The sequence below is a fragment of the Theobroma umbraticum genome, unplaced genomic scaffold (assembly GCF_002168275.2).
Source record: "Theobroma umbraticum cultivar Fairchild unplaced genomic scaffold, ASM216827v3 scaffold_44.0, whole genome shotgun sequence".
Lineage (NCBI taxonomy): Eukaryota > Viridiplantae > Streptophyta > Magnoliopsida > Malvales > Malvaceae > Theobroma > Theobroma umbraticum.
In genome coordinates, this window is record NW_018397255.1 from 9,798,363 (window position 1) to 9,824,771 (window position 26,409).

Consider the following 26,409-nt stretch of genomic DNA (forward strand, 5'->3'; position numbering starts at 1 on the left):
ATTTAATAAATTGTATAAATTTGCTAAATGAAGACAAAAATTAACAAATGAACAGGTGACAATGACTTAAATTTAGTTATTGAATTTAATACTTTACTAACATGCATAGAATAATAATTTTAAAAGTTATTACATATAACCAATAAAATCAAAACGAGGGATATATAGGCTTGCGCGGTCCTAGTCCAGCCGCCCGAACCGCAGACGGCTCATAATTGGTGCATTACATACCGACAATTGCCTTATGATGTGCTTTAGTAGCTCGTATCTAGCACCATTTCACTATGCTGTTTTTGGCTTTTCTGTTTATTACTAGTTATTATTAGTTTGATTCTTACCAAAATGTGTTGTACGTATACAGCTTAAACCTCGTTTTGATCGCCAAGCCATCTTTGGAAATACAATGTAATTATCTTTATATTAATTCTCTAGCTAATACTTCATGAACTCTCTAGCAGTGAACAAAACCGCGACAACCGATTAGCAAAATGGAGCGTCTTCCTCAGGAGATTGTCGTCGACATACTATCCAGGCTTCCCATTCCAAGTTTAGTGCAATCCAAGTCCGTGTGTCGAGCCTGGCGTGGCTTGATACGAGATCGAGTGCTTGTCAACAAGCATTTCTGGCGCATGATTCAGAATGATCCAAGCTTCATTTTACAAAGCTATAACCCCATGCAAAACCAGCTTTATTTTGGAGATTTCTCTAGTCAAAACGATGGAAACGTGATCATGAAGAAACTTGCTATACCGCCGCTGCCTAAATTCCATGTGGTAGGATCATGTAATGGATTGCTATGCTTGCATACCTCTCACCAAAGCTTTGAAATTTGCATTTATAATCCTTTTACGCGGGATTATACAGAGTTGCCAAAGCTAACAAAGCACCCTAGTTATAATGTGGGAGTGCAAGGATTTGGTTTCGATCTTACCACAAAGGAATACAAGGTTGTCGAGATATCATATCAAATAAGAACTTGTGGAGGCTCCTTTCCACGTTTTCCTCGATCTACTAATTATATCGTTCGAGCTCCGATTAGTGCTTCTGCTTCAATTGAAGCGGCGGTTCATATTTTAACTCTTGGTAGCCCCACATGGAGAAATTTAGGAACCGTGCCATTCCAGTTGATGATGTCGCAGCAATCTCAGGTTCTAATCAATGGGAAACTGCATTGGGTTGCTTATCCTAACAGAAATGAAACAAAAAACCCTATTATATCCTTTGACCTGGCAACTGAGCAATTCCAGGAGGTCCCTAGGCCTGATTGCATTAGCTTAGCCAACAGGCGATTTGAGCAAATTGTGGCTCTACGAGGTTGTCTCTCCTCAGCTTCTTATCAGGATGATTATGAACAGTTGGAGATTTGGGTTATGAAGGAATATAATGTCAAGGAGTCTTGGAGCAAAGAATTTAGCATTGGAGCTTACGTGCCACCAATTTTGCAGCAAGATGAATCTTTCAACAATTCAAGGTTTTATATGAATAAAAAATGCATGCGAGTCTTATGCCTTTTGAGAAGTGGGGAGATCTTGTTGGAGTGCAGAAATAGAGCACTTGTTCTCTATGATCCCCATTGCAGAACATTCAAGGATCTTCATCTTACATTTGAAGGAATTTCAAACTATTTCAAAGTAGTTGTTCATGTTGCAAGCCTCAATTGGATTAATACCTTCATCAATACCTGAAAGGCGAAATCATAAAAGAAAAAAGAAACATTCTTTTCCTTTTGTTATATGCATGGATTTGTGGAGGATGTGAACGGCAAGTTGGCACCATCAATTTGGGAATAGTTACTCCACAAATCCATGGATATAACAAAATAAGCCAAGTAGAAGGGATTAAACTTTTGTACTAGAAGTTTTTATTATTCACACATTGTCATAATTTTAATTTATTTTCAAATTCAAATCATTTAACTTCCTAAAATAAACCAATAGGTTTATGACCAAGTGGTTAAAAACTAAAACAATCCATCTTACTGGAATTCTCCTTATCCCAAAGGGGTTAAGCCAATGGATTTAACTTCCTAATCAAGTGATTTAGTTAAATTTTCAATAGAAATTAAGTAAACAATTTTGATAATCATATCCTATGCATTGATGAATATCTTTTCTTCTCTTTCTTTCTTTTGTTTACTTTATTTAAGACAAAATAACATATTCAATTAAATCGATTGAGGTGCACCAAAAATTGATTAAAAAGTTATATTTATATGGAAAATTAAATTCGTTCTATGATTACTAATGATAAAATATATTTTGTCATAACTGGTTGAAATAAAGGTTTAAATATAATAATAATGATAAAACTTACTATTGCAATTGTTTTCTTCAAGATAACAGGTAATTTAAGGGCAATGTATAACTCCAATTGTTTGTCTCTTCTTTTGTAGACTAATACTATGATTGAAAATTTTCATTGACTTCACCTAAACTTCAGTTATGCTTCTAGGCCGAAAAGGCACTACTCTGTGTAGTTTCGTTTCCTATTTTGATTGGGTCAAAATGGGTTACCCTCATGGCCCAGTTTCTTCCACCACCCACCCACCATTTCTCTTTCCATCTTTGGGAACGAAAGAAGACAGAATTGCTGAACATCTGGCGTGGCTCCACCTCGCCTGGGAAATACCGAAAATGGAACAAAACAGATGTACAAGTCTTAAGTTTTTAGAACAGAACAGAGAAAAGCGCACCCCCCTAGGAACAAAACTCTACTTAGGCAAAGAAATCTTAATTCCTGTTGAAATTCATTGCCTTGTTCCAATCGTGGAATATGTTCTCCAAATAGGTACGTTGACCATATGAAATCAATTTCCTTCTGTTCTAACTGATCTTCACCATGTTGATTATTCGATAGCTTTTTTTAGTTTGTCTTTGGAATTTGTTTATTACGTTTTATTTTCTGTATTAAAACTGGGTTTAGATAAGCTGAATTCTTTTTGTGAATGATCGAGCTAGTGAAGGGGTTTCAGCTGCTGAACATGTTGATCAACTACTTGACATAATTTTCCAACTTAGAGTCAGTCAAAAGGGTCTTTGATCAGATGCTGACAATCTTTTTTGTTTGTAAGGGGTGAGACCAAAAGCCGCATGAGTAGAAAAACTAGTAGCTCAGTCTGCCAGACGTTAGGTGCAAATAATTGGCATTCCCTTCCTTGGTGTGCTAATAATCCCGATGACAGATATCTTTGTGTCAAATGGTATATTACTCGTTAAGGGAGGGTGATCGAGTTGGGTATTTTGTTTTATTTAATTATTTCAAAAGGGGAGACGGTTTTCTGGTTGTTTTTTGGGTATGGTCTGAGATTGTAGTTTTAAAAACACTCAGATGTGAAAATAAGCATTGCTAGATGTGAAGAATGCACCATATATGAGTGGTAAGGAGCAACAGTACTTAGAAAGGTATTCATATGATCCGAAGATGATCTAGGCCATGTTATAAAGTAAGACATGTGAATAACATTTTTTAGTTTCAAGTAGGTATAAATAGTGACATTGTTATTTTATTTCCATATTGTTTTTATTTTCATTTTTTAATACAAGGGATAGCTGTAATGACCGATTTATTATTTTGCTTGATTCCATAACTTGAGAAGGCAAATATTTTACAATGAGATGTTTCTTTGGTGAATTCCATACTTCCATACAGTACCACTATGTCATTGCTCATTACGTTTTTCTGTTTAATCAATAGGTTGATGTTGTCCAAGTGCAGTATGTTTAACTATTGATCACCAAGCCCTTTACTGATATTGTGCCTTCTAAGTTTCTGCTTATTAATGTACTTACTTTTCTTAAAAACAGTTTAAAGAAAGAACAAACTTGTAATGCAGACCAACTAGAAGGATGGAGTGTCTTCCACAGGATGTTGTCCTTGACATACTATCTAGGCTTCCTATAACATCTTTGGTGCAATCAAAGTCTGTATGCCATTCCTGGAGAAGCATGATACAAGGCTCACTACTTGCTAATAAGCATTTATCGCACACGTCTGATTATGATCCAGGCATCATCTTTCAAAGTCATTGGCCCATCCAAAACCAGTACTACTTTGTAGATTTTGCTGCTTACCCTGAAGGAAACAAGATCTTAAAGAAAATTTCTTTTTCAGCAAAGCATGCTAATTTGGTAGGTTCGTGTAATGGCCTGCTATGCTTCTGCAATGCTGCACGAATCCACATTTGCAATCCTTTAACCAAGGATTCGATAGAGCTGCCAAAATTGTCGAAGGGTCCAGGAGAAGTGGGAATTTTAGGATTTGGTTTCAGTCCAACCACAAAAGAATATAAACTGGTTGAGATAGTTTATCGAAGAAAAAGGCCTGGAGTTAGGCCCCGTGTTGCTGTGTCTAATCCATTTCAAGCTGAGGTTCGAATTTTAACTCTTGGTGGCTCCAGATGGAGAAGTTTAGGGATGGTACCTTACAGATTTATTCGGCAACCATCACAAGTTATGGTCAGTGGGAGACTTCATTGGATCTCTCAACTTGGAAAATACAACATTGATAACCAGTTCATATCGCTTGATTTAGCAGCTGAGACATTCCAGGAGGTCTCTAAGCCTGATTGCAGGAGCTTTAACAGGGGTTTTTATGAACTGATTAATCTTCGAGGTCATCTCTCTGCAGCCGCTTCCAATGCTAGTGGGGGATTAGAGATTTGGGTTATGAAGGAATATAATATTAAAGAGTCTTGGATCAAAGAATTTAGCATTGGAGGTTACCTGCCAAAAGAATTACAGAGGATGAATGCAAGGATCCATTCCCCTAGATCAGTTTTTCGAGCCATATGCTGCTTCAGAAGTGGTGAGATCTTACTAGAGCATAGAAGCAATGCACTTGTTCTCTATGATCCAGTGCATGAAACGTTCAAGGATCTTACATTTGAAGGAGCCCCGAACTGGTTTAAAATGGTTGTTCATGTTGGCAGCCTCATTAGTATCTAAGTACTAAGATAACAAAGAAACTGTTGTTTTCCGTGAGTTTTCTTCTTGTTGAAACTAAACTTTGCTTTTCCTATAATCTGTACTGCCTTTTAAATGGTTGCTGTATTTATTTTCTAGGGTTACATTGATGCTTTAGAAACTCATCCATCTTAGATTCTACTGCCTGTTGCGTAGCTCTTGAAGCTGTTTTCTACCGTCCCCAACTACCCTTTTTTATCGTGAATTAATTATTATGACTTTCTGAATTAACCAATTAATGAATTCATCGTTTTGCTCCTAGACTCAAAGCCTAACTGGGATCAGCGCCCCTATTGGCCTACCATATGCATGGGAGATAGACGACCCTTTTCCAATAAGGTTACATGTTACCCAGTTTAAAATTTGCACGAACACGCAAATCAATTTCCCGCAAACCAGCTTCAAAGGAATCTCGCGTGCTTTAACCGGTTTCCGAAACATTCTCCGCACTAATGAAATCATTACAGTGAAATGCAATCAGGATCATCCGCTCATTTCTGTGTAGCATGTTGGCATGTATCTAGATGTCCTTTTCCTTAGGAATACGATAGCTGAAAGACAGTTCAAAAGAAGCAGGTTTGCAACAACCGACCAACCAGCAATAAGGAGCATCTTCTCAGGATATTGTCCTTTACATACGGCCTACGCATCTTTGGTGCAATCAAAAGTCTGTATGCCGAGCTTGGTGAAGCTCAACAGATAGCCTGGTTCTTTTTAACATAAGCATTGTCAGCTAAGGTTGAGAATGATCCAGGATTGACCGTACATGATTTGTCCTTCCCAAATCAGCTCTCTTATAAGATTTTTTTTGACTAATAAGAAAGGATATTAACTTGATAGTGAAGAAAATTCCAACCCAGCAATCTATGCCTAGGTATGTTTTTGTGGGTCAATGCAATCACATGCCATGCTTCTATGACTCTTCCAAATGCAAAGTATCCTAGACATGTGGGAGTTCTACTATTTGGTGTATAGTTAAGTATAACCAAGGACAAAGGAAGATAAGATTGTCGAGATAGCATGTAAAATATAGCACATACATTACTTGATGCAGTTTGAGGTTCACATTTGAGTGGCTGGGAGTCCTGATGGAGAAATTGAGGAGCAGTACCTTACCATCTTCTTTCACCAGCCATCATAGCAAACGGTCGTTGGGAGACTTCATTACCTTCTCGAGAAATTCCATGAAATCCTTAAACCTGATTTTGATCGGTAAGAATGATATTATTGTTACAAAATATAAACTAAAAGAACAATTATAAAAAAAATAATTATAAAGGAAGTATTTAGAGAAAGTAAGAAGATTTTATTAAAGTGTATATTTACAAATGAAGTGAGAGACTTCTTTATAGATTAATAATCCATTTTCTAGATAGAACTTACAAAATACAAATAATATTAAGAGATTAGATGAATAGATTAAATTTTAATCTTAATCCAATTTAGATATGCATAACAAAATAGATATTTGTACATATGTTCATAATAATCCTCTTGAATATCTATTTTATTAAGAATACGCCTCGCTGTAACCTTTCATGGAAAAAACCTCATGAAAAAAATTCGAGTGAAAGAAAAAGAGTACATAATACTTTCAAAGAATATGCTTTTAAAATACTAACTCATTAGAAACTTTATCAAGAAAAACCCAATGAGAACAACCTTAATGAAGGAAAAGAGTACAGTATGTATTTTATTCCCCTGATGATTACATTATTTAAGATCTTTAAAATGATGTATTTTAATTTTTAAACAATATATTTCAATCTTTTGTACCAACTATTCAAATGTTGTATTAGAAAGGACTTTAGTGAATAAATCTGCTAGATTATCACTTGAACAAATTTGTTGAACAGTAATATCACATTTTTTTTAAAGATCATGAGTAAAGAAGAATTTTAACAAAATATGTTTTGTTTGATCACCTTCAATATATCTTTTCATTAACTGTGCTATGCAAGTAGTATTATCTTTATATAATGTTATTGAAATTTCTTTTTTAGTTGACAAGTTATACATTTCCTAAATACGTTGAGTTATAAATTTTAACCAGACACATTTATAACTTGTCTTATGAATTACTAAAATTTTTACAAGTTTAGAAGAAATAGCAAACATAGTTTGTTTTCCAAAACATTATGAAATAGTTGTACCTTCACATGTGAATAAGTAACTTATTTGAAATCGAGCTTTGTGTGGATTAGATAAATATTCTACATTTGCATAACCAATTAAAGTGGATTTTGATACATTTGAGTAATATAAGCCTATGTCCATTGTTTCTCGAAGATATCGAGACATATGTTTAATTCCATTCCAATGCCTTCGAGTTGGAAAAGAACTATATTTTGCTAATAAATTTATAGTAAATAATATATCAAGTCATATATTACTAGCAAAATAGATTAGTGCTCCAATTGCCTTAAGATATGATATTTTAGGACCAAAAGTTTATCATCCTCATGAGGTCGGAAATGGTGTTTTTCGTATCTAGTAACTTTACAATCATTAGTGAACTCAATAGATATGTTTTGTCTATAAAAATTATTTTAATACTTTCGTTGTGTAATTTGATTGATGAAAAAGAATTTTATTTGTCAAGTGCTCAATCTGAATACGTAAACAAAACTTTGATTTTCTAAGGTATTTCATCTCAAATTCTTTCTTTAAGTAATCTACGACTTTTAATAACTTTTTAAGAGTTTTAATAATGTTTAGATCATCAACATAAATAGCAATTATCACAAATTCAGATCTGAATTTTTTTATAAAAATACATGGACATATAAAATCATTTTTATAACCTTTTTTCAATAAATATTCATTAATGCGATTATACTTGATATGTCTGGATTGCTTTAACCTATATAAAGGTTCATTTAATTTAATTTAACAAATTTCTCAGGAATTTAAATTTTGTGTTTTACGTAGCTTAAATCCTTTAGAGATTTTCATATAAATAATATTATCAAGCGAGCAATATAAATATGTTATAGCTACATTTATTAGACGCATTTCAATCTTTTTATGTATTACTAGACTAACTAGTATAGAATTATAGTAGTATAGGATAGTCCATGTGGCACTTGAGTGGACGTTTCCACGCAAGTCAACCAATTTTCGATTATATCTGATCCAATAATAATAATAATAGCAAATTAGACTAAGAGAATCTACATTAAAATCAAAAGGCATACTGAATGCCATATATGCAACCACTGAGTTATAAAAAAGAAAAATATTTTATTAATATGAAATGAATTACAAAGGAACCAAAACATGCCATCGTCGAGCCATAGGGCAACCTTAGATGATTGACTGCGAGCATACCTTTACCAGTGAGGCAGTCCAATAATTTGTTGACTATTCACCTCTTATAAAGAGTTTACGAAATTTTACAAGTATTCTACTAGTAACCATTACAACGCTTAAAGGGTTTTTTCTCTAAAGACTTAATAAGTATTTTTAGAAGTGTCACCACGAGCTATTGCATTGTTTGAAAGAGAGTCATTTCTTTTAAAGGTATAAAAGACTTAATCTTATTGATAACTCTACCGTATCATAGTCTAGTACAAGGTTGGTTCATGACATTTAGCCTTGAGCAACTCACTATTATTGTGTGCACTACTACTTTGTGACACCTCTTTCATCGAAGATTTGAAAACCTTGTCTTCTTTCGAAAACTTCAGAGTAGCCTTGTGACCATTAATCTCCATCTCTTCCTTTTCTGGTATATTAATGCCCTCACGCACTAAGATGAGGATTCTGGTGAAATCAAAGGGCTCAAGGTTGGTAATAGCGCTACAAATTTTGATAACCCTCCCTTATAATCTACCAATTCCATTGAACACCTTTCTATACTAGAGATGAATTGGGAGGTTTTCAATTTTGACCTATTTTAGTTTCCCTTTCTCATCATCAAAGTAAATAAAGGGGAAAGGGAATCGAACATATCTGGGTAGTTTTTAAGGAGTATTTTGATTTCTTGTTCATCCCCAAAAGTAATGAGAGTTTTTAATCCGCCTAAAGTTTTGATGTAGATAGAGATTTCCTTATAAAACAATCTAGATTGTATTAGTTTAATGGATAAGTTTTCCTGCATTAAAGCAACTACATTACGTGTGACCCATTCCATGTCATTTTCTGGAATATGAACATTAATACCAGTCGGCTCCTTTTGTACCTTTGTCATAAGCTTCTCATTAATGATCTTTTGCTCCTCTCTGTATTTTGATTTCCCTAAGCTTTTAGAGGTCAATACTTCTTCATACAACATCTTAACCCCCCTGTTTGCCTTGCAGATATAAAATCGAACTTGAACACATAAAATCTAAAGGTTTTAATTGATTCACGAATTGAGTTTTATTTTTGAACTTGAAACTTTAAGCTTTAATTTCTCTCACTAAAATTCAAATCCAACATTTTCGAAAAGAACGATTTTTGAATAGTTATATCTAATCTAATAATTATGTTGTTCAAATTATTATATTTATTGAAACACTTATATTTATTCAAAATGTTATGTCTATATAAAAAATATATATTTTTGTTTATAAATAAGACTTTTTGATTTCCTAAAAATATACAGAAACAATTTACAATCACTTTTTTCTTTCTCCAAATACTTTTTAAATTGTTTTCATACTATTTTGTTACAAAAACACTTTATAATAGTTTGATAATGTTATTACATGCTAATGAGTGCTTAACAATTGATTTGGTCAATATAAAACATAGTCAATCATTAAATTTTATTATATTTTATAATTTATCGATTATTATCCTTTTGTACACCAATACGAATACTGATATAATAAAACTTTAAAGATATTACCATTGATACATGCCTTAAAACCTTTCCCTAATATTTTCGATTTTCAAGTCCTATGTTCTAGCAAGCAAGTTTCAGTTGGGCAAAAGTAATTTTCAAGTTTTCTGCCTGTTAAAAGGTGGTGGGACCTCATTGGAGTATGGATGCATATGACTGGTTTCTTAGGGGCTATGATATAGAACATCTACGGATCTTGAATCACATGGAATGCCTAACTGGCTTGACACAACCAATCTTGTTGGTGGCCTCAATAGAATGAATGATACCTTTGCTAAACATGTGAGTATGAAAATTTTGAAGCAAAATGCATCTTCCACTGTCAGTTTTTGCCCACTTTGATGGCTAACTTAATATGGCTGTGCACCAAACTGAGTTATTGCTACTGTAAATTCATTTACAACCTCAATTTCTTTCTGGGATATCATCATCGCCATGCCAGATTCTCTTAGGAGAAGGTAAATAATTGAGAAGTTGAAAATATAAAAGATAGATTCAAGGCGATGCGACAATTACCCACCTTCGCCGTTGCCTGTGGAAAAACAATCGGCTCTTGCATGCTGATTGGTTTGCTGTTTACTAGCTCAGCTTTTTCCAAATAGTCTCTGCCACAAGCTGCTGCAAAAATTGTGCTAGAAGAAGTATAGCTTGAGCTTTTGTGCAGGCCGTTATAACACCTTTTCTATATGGTTTTTTCCCAATTTAATATGACCTTGGAGTTGTTTATACAGAAAATATACACTGTTTTTGCATCTAAATGTCCAACACTGCATCTTTATGCACCATGGCATTGGTTTTTTTTTCCTTTCTTTTTCATTCTGTCCTGTGCACGGCAGTACTGGTAAGTTGATGAGCAAGGAAATGGTGTGTAAAACTGTACAAGCACATGGTTGCATCTTTCTGAAGTAACCCTGAAATTTTGTTTGGCGAAATTTCAAAGAAAGTCTTTGGGTAATAGATGGGCTAAAGTTAGGGCACGTACCGATCAAATGGTTTTTCAAATGACCACAGCTTGGGCTGGAAGCAAATAAATCAAAGGATCTCATCATATTCTGTATGGTACCCTGAAAAGTCTAGCTCCCTAGCACTTATTGCCTGCTGAAATCTCATTGAACACATTGAACCCTTTAGTTCACAAATAATTTCTTGGAAACATTGTTGCAATTATATTTTTTTTCCTATCAAATTGCGCATTTATTTTAACCTTGGATGTTTGGTACATGTGACAGCAAGAAATAAAAGATTAATTTAATCAGAACAAAATGAGATTTTCATACTGTGATAAATATTTGGTCAAAACTGTGAGATAAAAATTTTGTTTACCGAAGAAAAAAAAGATTTAATAGCGAGAGCACAGACTGAGTCATGCCGTGTTGGGCATGAGGTAAGCCACATGAATCGTGACTGACCATTTTCTCTTATTTTATTTTATTTTATTTTCTTGAAAGGAGGGGGGGCCTATAGTCATGGGTCTTCAGTCGCCCCGAGGGCCTAACGCTACCTTTTTGTTGTAGAAAGAGCGGTAGGGAGGTAAATTTCATGGATTACCTTCGTAGTATTTCCAAGAAAAGTTATGACCCCATATTGTAAAATAAACGGCTCAGTGCTATTTATTTACTAGCAAATGCAAAGTGCAACGAAACACATTGAAATCAGTAATGTTACTATACCGGTTGTAACCTTCCTGGAAGCTAATTCCCAACATGTTCTTCCAAACTCTGGAATCCAACTTTTCATGGATCTAGTGCTTTCAGCTTCCCTCGCTAGACTTTATAACAAGCATACAAATAAAGCAGAAAGTTACGGGAACTTTCGGGTTCGTTTAGCTATTTCTCAGTCTTATCTTTTACTTCCATTACCACACATATCATCAAGTCATTTTATTTTTTGTTTTTTTTTTCTCTTTACCCTGAATTTATCCTCTTGAGTGACTCTTATTTTGTATTCTTGGACCTTTATAATTAAAAGTGGCCCTTTGTAAAAAGTCTCATTGATCGGTATGATCACTACCAGCACCTTTTGAATAAAATCCTTTTGCGAGGGGAAGGCAGATACATACAGAAGCATCTGGCTTTTGAAGAAGAAAGCAAGAGAAAATAATATTTGTTTATTGCTATTCTTTTTTATTTTAATTTTGTCAAATTTTCTGCTCTCAATTTTCAAGACTAAATGTTGCAGGGTCACTATCAGTAGGGCCATCTTTGCATTGACATGGAATTGATTCATAAAATTTGCTTTTTCTGCATTCATATTTTGGCCATATATGCTTAATTGGACGGTGCAGATTGTTGTGTCTATCAATTCCCTTTTCCTTTGTCCCGGTAATCAATGGAAAATTAAAACTTTTCTACAAGGGAGTTTGTTCAATGATGGGTTTCTAAAGAAACACTATTTAATTTCCTTGTGGTTTCCGTCTCCCCTTTTATTTTCTCTTCCTCTTTTATAATATTAGTTTGATCTCATCAAAGTCTACCATGTTTATCTTCAACTTAGCTTTTTGATCTCCAAACCTACTCTTTGTAACCCATGTGTTTTCTAAATCTCTACCTAGCCATGGACTCGGATGATGAGAAACATGCTAAAAGAAGGAAAACCAACCATGACGATGATCAACCACAGACAACTGGGATGGAAATCCTTCCACACGAAATCATCGTGGACATACTTTCAAGGCTACCGATCACATCGTTGGTGCAATTCAAGTTTGTATGCAGAGGATGGCGTGCCTTAGCTCAAGATCCTCTTCTTGCTGGTATGCATCTTTCCTGGAAAGCTGATAGCAATCCGTGCCTCATCCTTCACTGTGATTTTCCCATCCGAAACCAGCTTTATTTTGTAGATTTATCTGCTCACAACCAAGACAAAGAGAAGGTAAAAAGGTTTTATGTACCTTTCCAGGCTACCATGCCTGAATTTGATGTAGTAGGATCTTGCAATGGTTTATTATGCTTATCTGATTCATTATATAACGATGCACTATATGTTTACAATCCTTTTACTATGGATTATATAGAGCTGCCAAAATCTAGACAATATCCAGATCAGGAAGTAGTGTTTGGCTTTGGATTCCATCCAAAAACAAAGGAATACAAGGTAGTTAAGATAGTTTACTATAGGAATACAAGTAGTAGCTACAATCGTGCCCGAAGAATCATTTATCCGCAATCAGATGTTCAAATTTTCACTCTGGGAAGCTCTGCCTGGAGGAGTCTGGGAAAAGTATCATACCAGTTTGTAAGGCGCCCTTCAGAGGCTTTGGTTAGTGGAAGACTGCACTGGGTGAGTAGGCCACGCAGATATTTCCCTGCTCGCCGGCTTATGTCGTTTGACTTAGCAGATGAACAATTCCGAGAGGTCCCGAAACCCGATTGTGGTGGTCTAAACAGGTGTAATTTTCATCTGTCTGTTTTAAGGGGTTGTCTTGCGGCTGCTGTTTATGGAAATTATGGGAAATTGGAGATATGGGTTATGAAAGATTATAACGTGAAGGAGTCTTGGATCAAAGAGTTCAGCATTGGAGCCTACATGCCGAAATGTTTGAAACAGAATTTGGACCGAGACAGACCTTTGAAGATTTGGAAGAATGCTTCAAATGGAAAAGTTGTTCGAGTTCTTTGCTTACTTGAGAATGGTGAAATCTTGTTGGAGTATAAGAACAGAGTTTTAGTCTCCTATGATCCCAAGAAAGGGAAATTTAGGGATCTTGTATTTCAGGGGATACCTAATTGGTTTCAAACAGTTGTTCATGCAGGCAGTTTCAATTGGATTAACACCCCTCCTTGATTTGTGAACGTTGCAGCAATGAAAAAATGGATGCCTCTTTCCCTGTGAGTTTGCTGCTCCATAAGAGAAAAGTGCTTCTCATGTTTGTTTGTACTTCCTGAATTTAGGTCGTTTCTTACCTTGATACATCTCATTGTGATTTTATGAATGTTAAACACAATTCAAAATTTGGGAAATTTAGATGTTGAATTTCTGCTTTACAAACTGCATAGATGCACTATCCCCTTCTGGAATCAAATGCATTGCTCTTTCCCTGTAAAAGTTAGATAACAATTCATCCCTCTAGGCCAATATAAGGATAATGTAACCAAACAAAGGAAAAACAGATTTGACAATTGTATAACGAGACAAAGATAAAAAGAACTCAACAACCATGAGAACAGATAATTAAAAATTCTGATGCCTGACAATAAACTAGTAGTATTCAATGGTATGAATCTATTTCAAACCTTCAAGAAAAACCAACTTTGGCTGCTCTATTTGCATGTGAACAGCTTTTCTCTAGCTCCTAACTCACCTGCATTATAATTGTACATTAAATAATCAGCAAGAAGTTTCAATAACTGTGTTTTTACATTTTTATTTTTTTCTCAAATTAACTCTGAATTGTCCCATGCTGTCCTAGGACAGCTGGAAGGGTACGATCCTAACCAGAGAGCAAGTTCTGAAGAAGTGTATTCATTTAATTTAGTATTATCTTTTCCCTAATGGGCTCAAATTTTTTCAAATGAGGAATTTTTCAATCATAAAGGGCACAGGACAGGTAGTTCAACCACTTAACCTGGCACCTAAAAAATTCATGGAAAGAGAGAAAAGTCCTCCGATCATGCTTTTGCCACTGATCCAAAGTTGAATAAGTGGCCCTAAAGTCAAGTCACAAAGGGGCCTCTCATGTGTCCTATTGTGGCACATGCAGAGAGATTCCCTTCAGAAATGGAACTCTCCCCCGTTGAAATGTTTGCAAGTAACAATGATTTTCGTTTTACTTTGAAATTTTAAACTATTTCCACAATCTTGCCCCATCCTTTGCAGGTTGAAGCCGCTATACTCTTCTTACTCTTTCTATAACGTATAAATCTTTTCTGCGTCCTGTTGTCCACTAATAAATGATAACAACAAAAGAAAACCAAAAAACACTGCACTAGACTATCTCTTTGACGCTTTTCCATGACTATCTGACATCACTGGCAACCAATGCGAGCACATGCACAAACCCTGACCACATTTTGGCTCAGAACCAACCTACATATGATCATATCCAATTCATCTAGAGATGCCCTTTGGTTTTCACCCGCGTATCAGGAAATGGTCACAAATCAGAACGGAAAACATTTTGGAGAAACAATGGCCAAGGTCATTGATCTGCGTCCTGGGGAGCACTGTGGGGCAAAGAAAACTAATGCCTCCGGGCCTTCTACTGCAGGTCATAAGTTTGTATCGGTTGACCCCTTTAATTAATCTTCATCGGGTACATTACATAGAATTTATTGCTCATAAATGAAAAGATTAGATCCCATAGTTTCATTTGGTGTGTTTCTAAAAATGGTTTATTTTTTACGAGTAAGTGCTATATTTCTGTTTTTCAATCACTGGATAAGCCAATAGACTGCATTATCGTTGAAAGAAGAATATGCTATGGAATTTTGAGCAAAACAAATGCACTGTGTCACTTATCCCGCTTTGGAACTGACGACTACTATCCCCCAATAGCCAAAATCTCCGTCGACGTCCATTGAAGCAGTTGCTTAACAATCTTACTTTCAGAAATTCAATCTGAAAGCAAAAGATGTAAACTAGCTTGGCAGTGAAAATAATAGAATATGGATGCATTATACGCATTTATTATTGAAAAGAAGGCAAGCAAGCATTGCACCAAAGTACCAAAAGCTTCGCCTCCAGCTGCAAACTTTCAAAGATCATTTTAATTTCAGGCAGTAGCATATCTGCAGGACCACTAACAAGCTCTGATTAACCTGAAACTCCCATTATGATGCCAAACGTCCTGTCGCCTATCCGCTCACAGACTATCTTGCACATGGCCCAGATGGACTGGTGGTGATAGGCCTTGCCTTTAGTTTAACTTAGCTTTTCGTCTTCAGTGAAGGCATCCAAGCAAGGGAAATATATAGTTGGTTCAAGCTTTTAAGGGAATTAGTGTTACCTTTTGAACTTTAAACTTTAAACCCACTTTCAAAAGCTTGGTGTGCACCACTCTAGTTTATGCTTTTGTTTTTTAATGCAGCCAGAACACAACATTTTATGTTGTGAACTGGGACGAAGTGGGCAAAGGAAAGGAAAAAGGAGCGCAAATTAAGGGAAAGCGCACGTATCCATTGCTCCTATGAAAGCTTACCTATTTTCTTATGGCTGTTAATTCCTTTTGGATTTAGGTTGTGTTTCTTTGTCTCATTCATTTGGACTAGGCTTTGCTTTTTTGGGGCTGGATGAAATTGTAGCCGGTCCTCGCCCAAAGGCCTAGCCCGCAACCTCCTCTTTTACCCTTTTCTGCCTCCCTGTCCCATTAATCACTGCTGAAACACAGGTACCCCTGCCTACTAGAAGAATTCAGCCCGGTAAAATCAATATTTTGAGGAGATCAGTTGTTATATTGATTGTTAGATAGATTTGGGTTGGAGAAGGAATGGAAAGAGATCTATAAGAGCATATGGGCTATTATATAAAGTTTTTGGTATCATATAGTGTTGTTGGTACAAAAGCTTTGAAATTAATTTTATAGTAATTTTGTAGCTATAGAGTGTCCTCTGTTACAAAAAAAAGCGTCAAAGTTAAGTGATTTTGCTAATATGTTGTCAGCATTACAGTTATGTACAGAAGTTATGATTAAATTATTTGGCAGAGGTTAGTGCCTTGATACAAAAAGGAAAAGACACTCTGTTATGCAACTGATATTTGAATTTCAGCGACACATTCATGAACAAAAGGTTTGCGAAAAGTCTGGAACTGAGTTGTGGATTTGTCAGCGTGTTGGTTTGGAGAACGCCATGTATTTTAAAAGGCCTTTCTTAATCGAAAGTCCCATCCATAGGTATACGCCTTAAAACAGGCATACACCGATCATGTGCAAGCGGAGGCAAAGCTTGTCTAAAAGGATTCAGGATAGCGAAAACTGGCAACTTCCTTGATCCTTCCTTAACTATTATGAATTATTAAGAATTCAACGGGGCCCTTCCTCGAGAATCAGAGAGGGGGGCGGGCCCCGTTTATTGTTAGTTTTGTGTTTATTTGCAAGTAGACCATAATTTTTACAAAAAAATAAAAACTGTATGGTGAAATGTCATCAAGAGACTTAAATATTGGAATAAACAGTACACTTTGAAAGAAGAAAAGAAAGATAACAATAAGGTAAAAACACAAAAATCATTCATAAAGGCGGAAATGATTTTACGAATTCATCACAGTTACTGGGTATTTTTGATTAAATGGTGAACATTGAAGACACAAAAAGTTTTGCACATGTATGTATAGAGTGATACTGATAAATCATAAAATAAATATGAATAAGAAAGAAATACTTTGAAATATGGAAGAATTAATCCCTGCATTGCTTTCAATCAATTATAGAGATACTGATTAAACAATGAAAAGAACTTAATAATTAAAATGATTGGTCATAGGATTTTCTAAATAACTTATAGTATAGGATGAGTTTATCCAAATAGGGAAGCAGGGAGATATAGTTTGTAGGTGATAGAGAGGGTGGAGAAACCTAAAAGGCAGAGAGAAGGAAAGATACAAAAACAATGCAAGAAAAGCTAAACAGACGTGAGAGGAATCTGGAAGCCCCATGGCCAGCTGAACGTGCATGATTTGGTTAAAAAGGAGTATTGTCCTACCAGCTAACATGGGGACCTAAGGCCCCAATGCGCCATGCAAGATTTGTAAAATTATAATTATTCTTCTTTTATACTTTCTTTTCTTTTAAATTCCTCTTTTTAATCTTTTATATTGTAAGCAACTGATCACTCTTAATGATGTAGGTTATTAATGCTGACTAGAAAAAAGACATAGGAAATTTGACGAAAATGTGCGTGTATTAAAAAGTTAGCTGCTACCTAAGTAAAGCGTACATTACACGTTTACTTTATTGTATTAAGGTGAATTTTTATTGGTTAGAATGGATAGCTAAAATTGAAAGGGGATGCTTTGGAAACTCTATTGATTTGAAAAGTTGAGATTGGGGTATTGGCTGTGATATAGCTTTGGCGCATATGATGCAATAACATTAACAAAAGAAATACCATGAACCACCCAGAAAAGGCATAATAAACAAAAAACCTGAAATTAGCCTATACTCAAAAGAAGTTTAAAACCTCATTTAATCACAAAAACTCTTATAACAGACAATTTGAAGCTACCTTCTTTTTAGCATGATCATGTACTCTGGACACAACAACTCGATCAACCGCAAAATCTAAAAACAATTTCTTGTAACATATAAGAGTCTTTAATAAATCAATTATCGCAACTATCCAAAAACAAAGCAAAAGGTTAGAAAGAATAGGAAAAATAAATTAAACGGAAAAGAAAAAGGAAAAATTGGCCTGCTTGCGAGAGGAAACTTGAAAGCAGAAACACAAAAACCAATGGCAATAGATATAAGTAAAAAAGCACAACTAATTATCTGTATCACATTCACAAAGGAAAAAAAAAAGAGAAGTAATTAAAAATTAGAAATGAAATAACTAAAAAAGAGAATGACATTACCTGAATAGATGAAAGACAAAATAAAAGCACGAAGAATGCAGGCAAAATAAGCCAAAAATAAAATAAAAAATAAATAAATCAATAGCAAAAGAAGAAAAACAGAAAGGAAAACACAACTTGAACCGAGGCAAAAAATAAAAAAGGAAATTAGATATGAATCAGCAACGAAGGAGAAGAAAAACACAACCTGAATAGAGAATAAAAATGAAATTAGAAATCAGGAGTAAAAAAAAAGGAAGAAGCAAACTACCTGAATAAATGAATGACAAAAAAAAAACACGTATAATGCAACAAAAATAAGGAAAAAACCAAAATAAAAAAAATAAATCACCAGCGGAGTGGAAGAAGAAAGACAAGAAGAGAACATAGAAAAAGATAGAAAGAAAGTGAAAAAACCAAAGAAAGAAGAAAAACCTAGAAGGATTATAGGCGTAAAGACCAAAATGGCATGCTAATTTTCTATAAATACCATAGTTATAGGACGGATTAGGGTGATGCTTTTAAAACCTGACACAGATCTAAGTATCACTTTTAGGATACCCTAAACTCGAATTCGATTATATATATTGTTACAAAAAAATTTTATTTAGTAGGATATGAACTTTTGTCTTTCTTAATTAACACAATCTTTACCATCTCAACCAACCTAACTTTTCATAAGTTAATAAATGTAATATTAATTTATATTAGTTAAACTATGATGCAAACGTAGTAGGGATTAAACTCGTAAGAGGATGGAAAACACTCCAAGTCTTTGCCAAATTTATCAACTTAAACGGTATTTAACGAATTTGGATATTTAACAGATAATTTTTACTATTACAATTCAATTTTAGATAATATTTTGTAATTTTATGTGAGTTTTAATAGAATTTGGATATCCTGATAGCTAAACAGTTTCAAGTTAAATACCTAAAAAATAACGAGTACCCTACTCGATTTACATCTCTAAATGCCCCTCACTTCTTCACCACCAAGAAAATAAAAAACCACAAACATCTTTACCAAATCAATCAACATCACCACAAACACCCTCACCAAATCAATCAATACTTGAGATAAGTGGCACCCAATTGGTTGCCTCAATTGAAAGCCTAAACCAAGTGACACGTGTCACGAATCAAACAATAAAGGGCTCAATTGCACTATATGCAGCAACACCAGACCCATCACGTGGCCCTCAATTAGGCCATCTACGTGGCACAAATTTGGAGCCCTTTTAGGATTTCTTCTATATATAGGTATTGATATGATATGCCTTAATAAGTAGTATAGATAAAGATAAAATCATAATTTTGATATGATTAATTAAATAAAATAAAAGATATGTATATATAATTTTTACTATACTCTGACAAAATTAATTTAATTTTTATATAGTAAAATATTTTAAAATACATATATAATGACTATATTATTAACAAAATAAAACACACATTTTAAAATAAAGAATATGTATAACATTTAATATTTTTTCCTTTTTTATAAGTAAGAACATGTGCTCCAAAACTTTGATTTTTTTTTTGTTAAAATTTTGATGTTTTGACATGTGGAATCTAAGCCTTATGTCAAAGCAACTTAAAAGATGTTGACAAACACAAGGCAAAGCATTGCTCAAGACTTGTTATCGAAATCCTACTATATGATATTTGAGATCTTACAATGCTAATATAAATATGGACTTTCTCTAAATCGTTTCAATCCCAATCATCAGTAAATTATAAGTTGAATTGCATGTCACATTTACGCAAAGTTCATGAATTATATTAGAAGGGCTAAAAATAAATAAACCTAGGTTCCATATGTTTGATTGTGCAACAAACTAATGAATATCGAGTTGGAGAATAAAGAAGTAAACCTGGGAACAAGAAGTTCATCAAATGCATAGTATAAGTAAAAGGCAAGAAAGATGATTGAACACAGTATTTTAAACCAACCAAGAAAGAAAGGCTTAATAAGCTAAAAGCACCATTCCATTTGTAAATAATTGTTTTCAAAATTAGTTAAGATGAAATTATAGTCTTTTCTCTTTCTTACTTTATTTTTAATCAGTTGTATATATACTACTCACTAATAAGCCTTGATTGAATGAGAAAACTTGACATTTCTCATTCTCTTTCTGTACTGCATTTGTCCTTTTCTCTTTTTTATATTCACCTTTTGTCATGGTATCAAAGTAGGAAGGAATCTTGGACTCTATTAGTATTCAAATTTACTTGTTAAGTAGTTGCTTAGCTATCCATGGTTGAGCCTATTGAAACCAAATCAGAACCTAGTACACAGATCATTAGAGTTTCACCCATAGTAGATCCTTTTCACCATATTATCTTCATCACACTGACCACCCTAGTACAATGTCTATCAACCCTAAGTTAACCACTAATAATTATGTGGCTTGGAGTAGATCTTTTTTGCTTGCACTTTTTATCAGAAACAAGACAAGATTTATCAATGGATCTATAACCAAACTTGAGATAACAAATCCCTAATAGTAGCTTAGCTACTTAACTCTATTTCACCACATATTACTTCAATTATTTTCTACATGGACTTAGCTATAGAAATTTGGAATACATTGAAGCAAAACTTTGCTTAACTTGATGAGACTAGGGTATGCAATTTACAATATTCCCTTGGGAAACTTAGTTAAGGCACTAGGATAATTGATCCTTATTTTATTGAGCTTACAGGCATTTGGAAGAAATGAGAATCTATCACTCTCTAACACACTAAATGTGGTAAATGTAACCTCAACTGCTTCAAAAAGTACTCAAATCAAATCCAAAAAGAAATAGCTTTTAGGTTTTTGAATGGACTAAAATGAGTTTCTCTTAGTTGTCAAATCACAAATTATATTAATGGATCCTATTCCAAGCTTAGATATGGTTTATAGCCTAGTTCTAAGGGAAGAAACACAAAGAAACCTTCTTCTTTAAGCATAGCCTGTCCTTGAATCTTTTGCCCTTATTGCCACAAATTATAACCAGAAAAAAAATTAAGGAAAGATATAATTTGTAATCACTGTGGAAAGAAAAGACACAATAAGGACAAGTGTTATAGGGTCATAGGGGTTCTTGAGGATTTCAAGTTCACGAAAGGCAAGTGGAACTTCAAGAAAGCCAAAAATGTTGTGAACAATGTATTTGCAATTTATGATGTATTAACGAAGAATAAGCATCAATTTGAGCAAAAGGAAGAGTTGGCTGATATTGGTCCCATGTTTCAAATATCCATCATCAAAGAACTGGTCAAAAAGCTAATAGATCTCTTAAATGAGAATAGTATAAGCAACAATGCAGGTAAAGGCATTTCATCAAATATTTAGTAGGCAAAGCACTGACTTGTGAATTCTACCTTTGCAAGTATTATTTCGAGTCACTCTTGCTTCAATACATATAATAATTTACCTTTTAGACTTAGAAATATAAATATTACTATGATTAAACAATATTAGATTATGGATTCTGGTGCCAGTGGTCATATATGTTGTTCCTTAAGTAGTTTCATTCATGCTAAAGCTATCAAGAATTGCTTTATCCATCTACCTAATGATAAAAGAGTTCTTATGTCTCATGTCAGAACAATAAGGCTAAATCCAAAGTTAAACTTATAAAATATCCCGTACGTCCCAAGTTTCAAGTTCAATCTAATTTCAATAGGTTAGCTCACCAGAACTAAGAAAAATTGTGTACTTTTCATTGATACACACTGTGTTGTATAAGACATTCTCTCATGGATACTGATTAGGGTTGCTAGGACTTTCTCAAGGCTACACTTCACGCAAGATAAATCAAATAAACAAGACATATCAAGTTTCCGTTTTGACAAAATAGTCAAGTTTCCCTTTAGTTTTACAATCAATGCTTATTTATTTGTGAATTCTACCTTTGTAGGTATTATTTCAAGCTACTTTTCCTTCAATACATCAAATAATTTGCCTATTAGATTTAAAAATGTAAATATTACTATGATTAAACAAAGTTATTGCATTATGGATTCTAGTGCCAGTGATCATATATGTTGTTCCTTAAGGAGCTTCATTCACTATAAAACTGTCAAGAATTGCTTTGTCCAACTGCCTAATGATAAAAAAGTTCCCATGTCTCACGTAGGAATAGTAAAGTCAAATCCAAAATTAGTCTTATGAAATATTTTGTATGTCCTAAGTTTCAAGTTCAATATAATTTCAATTGGTTAGCTCACTAAAACTAAGAAAAATTGTGTATTTTTCATTGATATGTACCATGTTGTACAAGACATTCTCTCATGGATAGTGATTGGCATTGCTAAGGATTTCTCATGATTATACTTCATTCGAGATAAATTAGATGAACAAGACATATCAAGTTTTTGTTTTGACAAACTAGTCGAGTTTCCTTTTAGTTCTACAATCAATGCTTGTAAAACAAAGTACAAATGTTTCGACTTATGGCATTTTAGGTTAGGGCATGCTCTTTTGGAGAGAATTAACATCATACATAAACAATTTATGGATGTTTATTGCTAAAATGAGTTGGTTTGTGAAGTGTTCTTTTGTTAAAATAGAAAAAGCTTCCATATCCAATTCATGTTTGGAGTTCTACCTACGCTTTTCAACTTATTCATGTTAATATTTGAGGTCCATATGAGACCCCCACATTATTTGGTCAAAGGTATTTTCTTATAATTGGATGATTTCACACATTTTACTTAGGTTTTTCTTATGAGCAGTAAGTCAGATGTTTTGATAATTACTCCTTTTTTCAATAACTATGTTAAAAAATAGTTTGATCTTTCAATCAAATGCGTAAGATCAGACAATGGTTTAAAGTTTAAGCTCACTGATAACTTTGATAATACTAGAATAATCCATCATTTATTTTGTTATGGACACGCCTCAATAGAATAAAATTGTTAAGACAAACATCAACATATCTTATCTTTTGCTAAAGCCCTTATACACTAGTCTAATAGGCCTATACATTTTTGGGGAGATGCAATGCTAACTACAATGCATATCATCAATAAAGTCCCAACTAAAGTTCTTCAAATTAAATCTCCTTTCGACTTGTAATTTCATTAGTCACCTAATTATGAACACTTTAGAGTTTTTAGATGCCCATGTTTTGTATCAACACTGTCTTAGCATAGACAAAAAATTAGATAAAAGATCTACTAAATGTATCTTCATAGGATATCTAAGTGATTTGAAAGGTTACAATGTATATGATCCTTGTGCACAAAGAGTTTTAATATCTAGAAACATTATTTTTCATGAAGGAATATTTCCATTTCAGTCTATGTAGCAGAGTATGCAAACAGATGCATTCCATCAAACACCTAGTTTACATAATAAGTATTCTGATGTTTTTTACTCAAACTTGAAAATTTTCTATCACAAAACCAAGTCCCTGCTAAGTCAACTTCATCTTAACCTATCTCAAGGTCAGTAACATCAAATACATCAAATTTAGATGATTTGTCATCCAATTCACCTATCACAGTTAGTATGCTTACTTCTACCAACAGAGAGCCTAATGTAAATGACAGTGACAATGATTTTTGAGTAGTGATACAAATATCAACTTACCAATTAGGAAGAGTACTAGAATCAAACACACTTTTAAGCATTTAGATGCCTATCATGTATACCTTCATTCACATTCAAACCTTGTCATTACACATCCAATATCAAAGAACTTATCAATTAGTACACTCTCACCTACACACAAAGCATTTACCATTTCACTATCAAAAACTAATGAACCAAATACTTACCACCAAGCAGCTAGCCATTCTCCTTGGAGAAATGCTATGGTAGTTGAGCTAAAAGCATTACAAGATAATAGTACCCGGAGGACAATACCTTGGCTTGTAAATTCTCAAGTGATAAGGGTGGAAGTGGGTGTACAAAGTGAAGTTGAATGAAAATGGTGATACTGAACGATATAAAACAAGACTGGTTGCCAAGGGTTATAATCAAATTGCAGGGTTTGACTACCAAGAAGCCTTTAATCTAATTGTTAAGCAAACAATTGTCAGAGTATTTTTTTGCCTTAGCTATAGCATGCAGTTGGTCATTATCACAACTTGATGTGAATAATGTACTCTTAAATAGAGGTCTAGAAAAGGAAGTTTATATGGAGATGCCACAAGGGTACAACATCCAAAAGGAGTATTCAAAAGGATCCAAGTTATCTTCAAACTACACAAATCCTTATATGGACTCAAACAAGCATCTAGATAGTGGAATGCCAAATTTACTTCATCAATTCTTCAATATGGCTTTCATCAATCTTTAGCAGACCATTTTCTTTTCATTATGAACACAAGTAATGGGAATTTTGTTACATTACTACTTTATGTGGATGATATACTGATTGGAAGCACATCATCTTAAGAAACAATGGATAAGAAACACTACCTAAGTTCACAGTTGAAATTAAAGGATCTTGGAGTGGTAAAATACTTCTTGGGACTATGGATTAATAAATCACTTGAAGGTATTTCCATTTGCCAGAGAAAATACACATTGGATCTCTTGGAAAAGCATGGACTACTAGGAGCAAAACCAATTTCCACTCTCATTGACTACAATCAGAAACTGCACAAGGTTCAAAGTGAAGATGAATTAGTAAATCCCACAACTTATAGGCAATTAGTTAGGAAACTACTTTACCTTACTTTTAGCAAACTATACATATCCTATGTAGTCCAAATACTATCTTAATTCATGGACAAACCTTGTCATTAACATTTCTCAATTGCTAATAGAGTATTAAAATACTTAATTGGGGCACCAGGTTAAGGCATTATAATGAAGTTTAAATCAAATTTGAAATTATCAGCTTATTATGACAATGATTAGGCAAGTTGTCCTTATTTCTAGGGGTCAATCACTAGATTAAATATCTTCATTGAAGATTCACTCATAAGTTAAAAGTCAAAGAAGCAGTCAATGGTAGCCAAAAGCTTAGCTAAAGTAGAGTATTGTTTAATGACTTCCACATGTTGTGAGATTATATGGTTAAAGAATTTATTATCAGATTTTAGAGTTTGTCTTAAATATGCAATAGTACTCTATTCTGGTATCAGCAATCCATATCAGCAAAAATCCAATCTTCTATGAGAGGACTAAGCATATAGAGATGGATTGTCACTTTGTTCGAGAGAAGGTGTTGGCATAAATAATTAAAACCAGTACACATTTCCACTAATGTCCAGCTAGTTGACATTTTCACCAAAGCTTTGCAACCAAGACAATTTCACAACCTATTGAGCATGATGAATGTTCACAATGATCACATTTTCTCTTGAAAGGAAGTATTAGAAGGATTGAAGATAAATAAAGCTAGGTTCTATCAAGTTGGAGAAGAAAGAAACAGACTCAAGAATAAGAAGCAAAACAAATGTACCATACAAATAAAAGTCAAGAAAGAAAGACTTAATAAGCTAAATGCGTCATTCCATTTGTAAATAATTGTTTTTAAAAGTCGATTCAGGTAGTTAAGATGTAATTATATTCTTTTCTTTTTCTTACTTTATATTTAATCAACTGTATATATGCTACTCATTATTAAGCCTTGCTTGAATGAGAAAATCTAGACATTTCTCACTCTTTTCTTGGATCGTACTTGTCCTTTTTCTTTTGTTATATTCACCTTTCGTCAAATTATAAACATATAATTCATTGATATATGACATAAAATTCATAATAAGAACACTATGTATAACCTTTTCCTCTTAAACTTAAATTGTTAACACTTAAAAATTGATTTGAAGATGGTATAAGTGAAGACTTATTCATATTTTTCATTTATATATATTTTTCGTACAAAACGTAATAGAAATGTAATATATATTTTTTAAAAAGGTAGTTATGGAATGCAATATATATTAAAAAGTATTGATTGGTATTATAATTATTATTTAAATACATAATTCACAAAAAATAAATCATTACTTATCTAGACAGATGTTAATGATCAAGTTTATAGGACTTCCCATTTTTAAAACCAAGCTCGGACTAGACCTAACCCACCCATTCAACTATTATTTCATTATTATAATAATAAAATATTATTTTATATTAATATTTTAATATATTTCAAAAATTCAAATTAGATAAAAAAA

At 33.6% G+C, this 26,409-nt stretch overlaps 1 protein-coding gene and 2 pseudogenes across 3 annotated transcripts; all 3 read left to right on the plus strand.

Moving 5' to 3' along the window:
* The first annotated feature begins 488 nt into the window (after nucleotides 1–488).
* LOC110409829 (F-box protein At3g07870 pseudogene) lies at nucleotides 489–1,685 on the plus strand (annotated as a pseudogene).
* An 871-nt stretch (nucleotides 1,686–2,556) lies between these two features.
* On the plus strand, nucleotides 2,557–5,196 carry LOC110409350 (F-box protein At3g07870 pseudogene; annotated as a pseudogene). 2 transcript variants are annotated; one of them, XR_016350761.1, is made up of 2 exons: nucleotides 2,557–2,787; nucleotides 3,833–5,196. The product of XR_016350761.1 is annotated as an F-box protein At3g07870 pseudogene, transcript variant X2 (transcript). The 2 variants fall into 2 exon arrangements; XR_016350760.1 differs by having other exon boundaries at nucleotides 2,558–2,787; nucleotides 3,804–5,195.
* Nucleotides 5,197–11,797: 6,601 nt separating this feature from the next.
* LOC110408918 (F-box protein At3g07870-like) lies at nucleotides 11,798–13,752 on the plus strand. The gene has a single exon (XM_021418063.2). It carries the CDS (start codon nucleotides 12,316–12,318, stop codon nucleotides 13,570–13,572), a length of 1,257 nt encoding a protein of 418 aa, XP_021273738.1. The 5' UTR covers nucleotides 11,798–12,315; the 3' UTR covers nucleotides 13,573–13,752.
* The last annotated feature ends 12,657 nt before the right edge of the window (nucleotides 13,753–26,409 follow it).

Excerpts from the sequence above, each read along its gene's own strand:
- LOC110408918 (XM_021418063.2), top strand. The coding sequence starts at position 12,316 with ATGTGTTTTCTAAATCTCTACCTAGCCATGGACTCGGATGATGAGAAA.